This window comes from Zeus faber (genome assembly GCF_960531495.2).
Source record: "Zeus faber genome assembly, chromosome: 22".
NCBI classification, from domain to species: Eukaryota; Metazoa; Chordata; class Actinopteri; order Zeiformes; family Zeidae; genus Zeus; species Zeus faber.
In genome coordinates this window covers 15,165,225-15,174,145 of record NC_137209.1, presented here as the reverse complement: position 1 = coordinate 15,174,145, position 8,921 = coordinate 15,165,225, and the positions used below count along the sequence as shown (strand labels likewise).

Sequence of the window (8,921 nt, the reverse complement as noted above, 5' to 3'; positions counted from 1 at the left end):
GTTTCGTTTTTTATATTTTATTCACATTTTTCACGAATAAAGGGTATAATCAATTTTAAAAGATATAGTCTGGTCAAGACAAGCTCTGTGTTCATTGGTCCATGTTGCTTATTTGAATAAAATTAAAATAAGACATTGATGAGGAAAAGTGTGGAAAAAAAATGTAAAAGAAAAACCAAACTCAATAATTATTCACAGCATGAAGACCATGGCTCAAAGACCCCCCCATCAGCGGACTGATTTCATTAATGAGATTTCTCCACAAAAATATAATTGGTATTTGTGCTCTTTCAGTGGTGAATCACAATTATCCATGCATAATTTCTTGTGCCGATAACCTAAATGAAGATAATTAGAGGAGAGAGCATTGCATCTGTGACGAAACTCACGAGTACAAAAGGTCGGTAAAAGGCGCTCCCCGTTTTATCATTGTCCAAGTACTCTAGCCCGAGCTTGTATCAGGGTGGAATTAGAACAACATGGAAAAGCACAAAGTGGAGCGTCTTTATGTCTGAATCTGAATTACACAATCTTTGTGCCACAAATCTTCTGGTACGACAACTTTCTGGATAACACTGACAGAAAAACCTGCGCTACGATAAATCTTTCAATTTCAGCAAAGCCGTACTTCTTGGCCTCGTCCGAAAATGACGTCACCGATACCAGTTTGTGTATAAAATTAGCTCATTTATTTACAAATGTTTTATACTTTGCAGTGTGTTTCCAAAGATCCGGTAAAAGATTGGCATATTAAAACACTGTTCAGTTCAACTGGCAATAGTACAATGGTGAGACAGAACATAATGTACATGCAAACACACCTGTACAATCTGTTAATGTCACCAAAATAGATCTGACTAAAAAATATACTGCTCAGTATAAACATCTGTGGAGTTTTGTTTTTTTTATAAGCTGGCCAACTATCCACATTTTACTATAGTTTTTAAAATGCACAATTGATGCAACTTTATTGTGGTAACTTATATCAAAATAGCATTACCGCTAACTGTGCATAAAACGTCGCAAAAATAGATTCTTGTGTCTTTTGAACATATATTATAAATGCAGATTATGCACTTTGTCAACAGCAAATATAGATGTGTTGTCATCAGATAAAGACATTTTGGAAGGTAAAATACAATGGCGTTTTCTAACAGCAGAAAAGAGGTGCTCGTGTTTCACCCCGAATGTCTTGCAAACATCTACCGGGTTCAAGTCGATTACAGGAAAGTCAAGCGCGCAGAGTGGGCAATAGCAACACAAGAGTCCATGTTGCGCATGACAGGTCAATATGAATCATCTCTCTTGCTCGGACGCCAGCCGGGGTGAAATAACGCAGAGGCCTTTCTCCCTGGACTGAAATGTACCATCTTGCACAACGAGCCGACAGGAACTCTTAACAAAATAACATAGGGTCTAAACAAGTGCCAATTCGAACTAAAGGGGGTAATCGCTTCAACAAGTCTCTGGAAATCTTCACAATATGTCACCATATCCAATTCTTGTGGAAAGGGGCAATCTCTCTAGCTGTGGTTCAGTGCATTTAAATACATGTCAAGTCAAACTCATCAAGTTCCATCCACCATACCATACCGTGTGAACCTGAAGAGCCGAGTACGCAGTGCAGGGCGGTGCCCAAGAGACCGAGTGGAAAGATCACCGACACCGTGTGGTCGAGCCTTCCCCAATAATGTTTGCAGAAACTGCTCGGCAGCGAGGAGAGCGAGTTATGCCAACGGGGTCCAGGCACCATTCCCCCCCCGTCTCTGCATCAATCTCCTGAATGAGGATGCAAGGTAATCTAGTCGATCTGATGGGAAAATAAGTTAGGAGTGGAATGGAATTTCAGGAGACTGGCGTCAAACATGACACCCGGTGGTGGGGGCCCGGGACGCAGGTGGGGGGGGGACGCTCTCTGACAAAGCCCTCTGCCGCCCCCTGGTGGAGCCATACAGCAGGTGCACCCCAGCTGTCCGAGGGCCGTGGCTGCGACATAGGACGCAGGCCTAAACGCCAAATGGCTGACGCCGACCGCTGCGCCTCCAGGTGTTTCTGCACCGTTTTCTACGCTGTCCCAATTCTGTAGTTGTTGTTGCTGTAAATTCTATTTAGCTTCAGCAGCCGAAGTAGTAGTAGTAGTAGTATAGTAACTACTTGGGGGAGTGGGCGTAGAAAAGATCGCCCCCCCCCCCCCCCCCCCTTTTTTTTTCGTTTCTGGATCCTGTTTTTAGCGCAGCACCAGTGATTCCTTTGTATTGTTTATTGCTAGATCTCCAAGAAGACCCACTTCTTCACAGTACACATATAGCTTATACAGGACACGTGGCGCCCTAATTTGAATCCATTCCGGACTCAAACGGTATTGAAACAGCCGGCGGTTCCGTTTCACTGACTGATGATCGTCTATGCATTCCAAGTTAGTACATTCAGAGCGAGAACAAGAACACCAGTCCTGTACCTGTATCAGCTCTATGAACAGATATTGCAAATAAATCAGATAGGAGGAAATAACCCAAATGGCCTCAGAAACCGCATAACATTTCTCCCCCACAGCCTTATCAACACGCATCGTAACTGAAAAAACATAAAATTGGGGCAGTATGAACAGCTCACGCTGCTAGAACTCTCCCTACATTTGGTATTGCAAATTGTCTTGTGAGCAGCAAGCGAAGGTAGTGGTTAGAGCGTTCCCCTACGGTTACCTACACCTGAGCGTTTACAGGTTTGACGGTCACCCTGTAAAGAGACGTTGAAGCGGCTTCTCCTTCAACCCTTAAAACGTATACGCAACAAGCTGCTGTTCGAGTCTCAAGTTATAACAAATTAATAACCGTCAAGTTAAATCAACGTAAACGCAAACATCCTTCAGGATGAAAAAAAAAACAAAGCCAACCGGCAACGATGGCAATTGAGAACTCATATAGCTGAATGTTTAGAATGGAAGCGTGGAGCGAGGCCTCTTTTAAGAACACGGCGCTGCAAGCATGGGAACCATGCCTTTCCAGGGGCAGGTGCTGAAAATAACACAACCCTAATAAGGAGAAAAGAGGAAAAAAATATATATTGTTTTAAAAAAACAACGTAACCGCCGCTCAAGCCGTAGCGCATTCCACCTCCCACACACTCTCAAGCAGAAAACAAAACAAAAAAAAAAAAAAGCAGTGAAACGTGCACCCATGTATAAATAACCATTCAAATCCCTGATAACTAATATAGCTCTATCTATCACACCAACCACGAACAGTGTATTCAGCCAGAACGTGGCTCTTTTTAGATGGCGACGGTCTGGTGTTTTCCGGCGGGACACCGTTTTACCTCTTGTCGAACCTGTGCCGGGCCAAACGGCACGACGACTTATCAGGCATTCTGACCGGATCAATGTCGGGGGGGGGGGACAGAACAGCTGTTGGGGGTTTGCGGGCTCCTCAGGAGACACACAGGGAGTTGGCGGCGGGGGCCAGGGTGCAGACGGGTGTGGGCAGGCCGTAGTAGGCAGGGTCCGTGAGGGGAAAGAGGAAGAGGAGGAAGAGGACGACGCCCAGCAGGTAGCACGCCAGCACCGTGGCGTGGTGGGGGTGCTCCGCCGCAGCGCTGACCGCCGGGAAGCCCATGTAGTTGCAGAAGGAGTGGCAGAGGACGGGGCCCACCAGGTGACCTGTGGAACGCCGGAGGGAAAGGGTTCGGTTCTCAGTACCAGACCTCTACACTTCCAGGCGGTTAAAGTACCAGTGTATGCGCCGACAAACACAACTTTTGAGAAATAAAAATGTATTTAGAGCAGGAAGCGAACAAACAGTGTTTTCTAATGTGGGCTCGTGTATCGCGCTGTAGCGGTCTCCCAGGCTGCACAGGCTATGTTAGCAGGGTGGATGGACCTCCCCAATGATGCTCCAAAAAAAACAAAAAACTTTTAAAACTTATGAATGAGAAACTAATCGATTATTCAACTCCTGCGTGGCTCGTTTCTCGCCTCAAATATTACCAGATGCATATTTTGTTGGATTGTCTCGGAGAAATAAAGAGATCTCAATCCGCCATTTCTTTTCTAGCGTTAATTCCAGTGGACGGTCTGATTGGTTCTGTCAGTTTGCTTCTCCTTTGCATAAAGTTGAACGAGTGCAACCTTTTGGGACGTTACGCTCATCCTCTCGCTGACGTCAACGTCAATGTCGCTGGCTGCCATAGAATGAATGTGATCCTGACGCTTTCGTCTCTTTTGGGTGTCTATGCTCCCAGCGCAAACTGTTCCTCCATTTCCGAATGGACGCCGTTACCAGTCGGTTTATTGTAAAATACGTGCATGTGTTTCTAATGAAGGGTCCGTTGGGATTTATGAACGCTGCACGCCTGGATTACTTGGCATCGGGATCCATTTACACTATGAACATTCTGAGACACAGTGGTACTGAGAACACGGCTTGTCCTGCCCAGAGGAAGAAAGTGGAGGAAACAGCCTCCCAGCTTTTGATCCTCTTTCTCCCCCTGGTGCTCTTGAGCAGTATTGCATCTCCATCTAGTATAATTAGTTGTAAATGCTGTCTGATTGTCAGTTCCTGGAAAGGAATGTTGTGAAACTAATATTCTTTGTGGGTTTTATAGTCGTTTCGTGCAGTTTCCAATTCGTATCAATAATTGCAGTCTCTGTACGGGATAGATTATTTTTTATTTTTTTTTTTTTGCAAGCTCGTTTCTGGGTACCAAAAGACAGGGAAGGTGGAATTCCCAAAAAGGGCATAGACGTCACAGCAGATGGCAGGTCTAGGGACCTTAGTTATTCGGTGTGCCAACATTCTTTTTCTAATTTGTATTTATTATTTACTGTCCTCTGTGAATCCCCTCACCTGTTCTGATGAAAATGAAGGCAGTGTAGGCTCCGAAGACCGCCGTGTAGGAAAACTGGAAAACTGTAGGACGCAGAAAGAGTAACAACGGGTCATCGCGTCGCTCAGTTACTTTCCCGGTTCTGATGAGGTAACGAGTATGAGTGTGTTAACAGAGCTTGCTCAGAGTAAACAATGATTATATGTAAAGGACCCCAAGAGAGCAATGACGGCAATGCCGTCCTCACTTTGATCGGAGCACTTGGGAGAATTGTGCCAGGCAGTGAGAGCATCTTGCCCGGCTTATTTGCCCTATAAGCCCCTCTCCTCTCCAAGCCTTTAATAGTGTTACATTACATTACATTTCATTTAGCAGAAATGTAATGTAATATTTAATAGTGTTGACGGGGGCCTCTACCTCTGCAAATGAACATGAATAAAAATGGAGTAAGATGGAATTCATCATCTCATTCACCTAAGGCCCACACAGCGTACGAGGGAACCTGTGTTTTTGACGATAAAAGTCTCTTCTCAAGAACTAAAAGTAAGACACGGCTCGCTCCTCCGGTTTCTCGGGACAGTGATGGAGAGACGCCGCGGGGTGGACGCTCACCTGCCGAGAGGAAGATTCCAGAGACCGTCCCCTGTCTGAAGCGCAGCAGCTCGATCACGTGGTGAAAGTGGGCTGTGAAAAGCACAGAGGTTCTTAAAGCCAGAGCAGGAAAAAGGAGGACAAAAAAACCCCAACATATTTGGTCTATTTACCAAAGCTGAAAATGCTGTAGAGTCTCTGCACGCTTGTTCGATGGACCGCAGGCCTTCATCCCAAATATGAGCAAAAAGATCCTACTCTTTTCTTTAGAAGACGTTTCCAAGGTAAACGCTCTCAAATCGACAGATTTGATCATTCCTGTTGGAATCTTTGTTTTGGTAGCTTATGTGATATTGCGTTTACAAATATCGAATCCGGAATATTTTATATAAAAAATGTAATATGGAGACGGATAATGTAACTACAATCCAGATCCAGATGTTGAGTCAAACAAAATACTTGGGAACCACAGCTTTTGATTTAATTATTCTCAGGACTATGGGAACTGTTCCCGGTATCAACTGGGAATTTCCGTGACTGAAAAACGGTTCTTAATTTCAAGGTTTTCAGATGGATTGCGGCGCTAAACAATTAGGGTTGAGGACATTATCTATATAACAGGGGATTTCCCACCGTAGCAACCATTTCAGGGACCAAGGAACTTGGAACGTCGACATTTTTCCACAGGAGGAACTTGGTTCCACTTGCCAAAAAAAGCGTGGTGGTACTTTTCGTGTGGGGAATGGAAAATGTTAGGGCAATGTTTGCAGAACTGAACAACGCTGATTGCACAAAACAAGCGACACAGCAATCGCCATTTTTAAATCCAGTCAGCAGTTACACAGCAATATAACACTCACTGCTTGCTCGTAGTATTCGCTTCTTCGCGCTACTTTTGAATTTCCCTCCGGGGATTGATAAAGTCTTATCTTATCTTTTTGTTTCATAAAAAAAGAAAAAAAAAAGAAATGGAAAGCCAGAACCAGAAAGACAGCGAGGTGGACCATCGTATCAAACCCAACAGCCCTCCACCTGATCTCCACGCTCCCTAGGTAGGGTTGGAAAACCAGCGCTCTTTTGGGGCCTGCAAGAGTTTCTCACACCGTCACCAGACGGTCAAGCAGCTGCCGCGATAACAACAACAAAAAAAACAGCGGAGGCGGGCTCACCTACGCCAAAGAAGAGCGGGCAGGTGAAGATGGCCGTGGAGGGGCTGGCGCAGGGCACCAGCATGGGCAGCATGCAGGCCCGGAACACCAGCTCCTCGGTGAGCGGCGCCACCACCTGGTTCCTCAGCCAGCGCATGTCGCTGAAGCACAGCATCCAGAAGCAGGGGTCTGGACGAACGAGACAAGACTGACTTGTTTGGCTATTTCACATTTTAAATACACAATAATTGAGGTCAGCGCATATAAGATGATATGAGGTGATCGAGCAATTAAGTAAGAACTGTGGCAGCTCTAATAGAAAGTAGAATTGGTACACACAAGCCGGGGGGAGTATGAGCATTTCTGATCCTATTCATGTGTATTTTAAGGATCGGGCGCAAATAAAATAGGGAGGTAGCCGTTAAAATGTTCCCACTACGAGGAACTGAATTAGGCTGTGACCATCTGAGCACCAAATATGCAGAGTATTTCATGCCAAGGACTCTGCAGCATGAGATTACTGGAAGGGCTTTATTTGTTTGGGGGACTTACATAGTTGCAACACAGAGGATAATCCGGTGTTAATCATGATCCCCAAAAAATACAACTATCCAGATGTCTGCATATCACCATTCAATAGCCAGTTGTCATGAATCTACGTCTTGTTGCTCTGACAGCACCTGTAGTGTTATGTACATTGTTATTTACCGCTCTTCATTCAATGTTAAGTTATAGTTAGTATTTGTTTTTCATTCATAATAATTTCATTTTGGTCACCTCCTCTGGCTGAATGTCTCGTTTGCTTGCCGAATTTGGATTTTCCTTTCCCCAACATCATAGGCCGACGCTTCTGAGAGCGGGCGACACCTGTGGTCAAGCGACCATATTAGCACCCGCTGCCATTCTAACAGGAAAAGGTCGCACTCGACTGTCACAGGAGGTTGGGCACCGGTCGCCGAGCGAGGGAAAAGCTACGGTTTTGCTTGCCCCAACGAAAACTCACCGAGAGCCACCCGCAGGCCATCCATGAAGCTCCAGGGGCAGTCCATGGCCAGCTGGATGAGGGGCCCCAAAAACAGAACCTGGCGCAGCACGGGGGGGGGGGGGGGGGGGGTCACACGGACGGGGTCAGATGTGAAAGGCGAGACATCTCCGTTACGGCACATGAAAACATCCCTTTCTAAATGTGTTTATAGCTTCAGAGCAGTGACGCCCCCTATATGCCCTGCATCACTGGGAGTAGACGTCAGCCTGACTCAAATACTGTAAAACTGTATAGCCGTAGACTATGGTGTCATAGTCTATGGTTATGTCACATAGGTACTACTTACATTAAGTACTCAGCGTTCCATTATGTAAGTACTGCTTCACAGTCAGTCTGAACAATTAATCAAATTCTAACCAACATCGCAATGTAACAGAAAGCAATTTTCAAATCGCAAAGGGTGTGATAAATTTATATATATATATATATATATATATATATATATATATATATATATATATATATATATATATATATATATATATATATATATATAGCTATATAGCTATATAGCGAGAAAGGCGGTCGCCTCGCGCGTTCGAAGAGGAGGAGGAGAGGGGGGCATGAAGATGAAGCGATCGGGGCGCAATTAGCACAGCAGCTCTCTGCTGAGACCCGGCGCTCCGTCCCATGTGTGCTGCCGGCAGGGCCCAGAACACCTGTAGCGTCCAAACGGAGCCTCCTCCACAACACAGAGTCTGTTTTTTTTTCCTTTAATGAGCATAAAGCTGTCCCTAAGCACATGGAGCGACGCTCGGACAAAGACCACACTTGCGCGCACAAAGAGGATGTATGCGGACGTTTGCACGCAACATTTTTATAAAAAATTATGCTAAAATAATATATTTCTGCTGAAACACTGCATATTTTTCAAATGTTCATTTTCAGATTCAAACAATTATAAGGCTTGAATTTAAATCCATCAGTCAATATTCTGCTGTGATTGAACCTTTATTTTTACAATTCAATTGTTAAATAAAGATAGGTTATTCATCTCAATTCATGCATTTGTCCTAATCTCATTTCATCATAACACATAGGCCTGGCCTACAGGAAAGAGCAGTTTATATGTTGACTGTATCCGGTGTTTTTTGCTTGTGTTTAGTGAGTAATATCAAAGATAAGGAATTTTAGAAAAATGTGCATACTAAATCACAATCGCAATATTGGTGTAGAAAATGGCAATTTGATTATTTTCCCAAATTGTTCAGCCCTACTACACAGTGTAGTGTTTCCGAATGTACTTTTAGGACCGAAATACTGTAGTTAAGGGATCGACATTTGTGTATCCAAATCGGACTGTGTACATGGCTCCG

The 8,921-nt window shown here is 44.6% G+C and overlaps 1 protein-coding gene across 2 annotated transcripts in view; it reads right to left on the bottom strand.

Annotated features, from left to right (window-relative positions):
• Nucleotides 1-688: 688 nt before the first annotated feature.
• Nucleotides 689-8,921, bottom strand: part of rce1a (Ras converting CAAX endopeptidase 1a) — a 16,533-nt gene continuing 8,300 nt past the window's right edge. For both annotated transcript variants that reach the window (XM_080023305.1, XM_080023306.1), the window contains exons 5-9: nucleotides 7,564-7,642; nucleotides 6,582-6,749; nucleotides 5,434-5,505; nucleotides 4,842-4,904; nucleotides 689-3,655 (exon numbers count right to left, since the gene is read on the bottom strand). In XM_080023305.1, coding sequence (XP_079879431.1) covers nucleotides 3,426-3,655; nucleotides 4,842-4,904; nucleotides 5,434-5,505; nucleotides 6,582-6,749; nucleotides 7,564-7,642 — 612 coding nt within the window. In that variant the 3' untranslated portion in view covers nucleotides 689-3,425. The remainder of the gene's footprint in view (nucleotides 3,656-4,841; nucleotides 4,905-5,433; nucleotides 5,506-6,581; nucleotides 6,750-7,563; nucleotides 7,643-8,921) is intronic.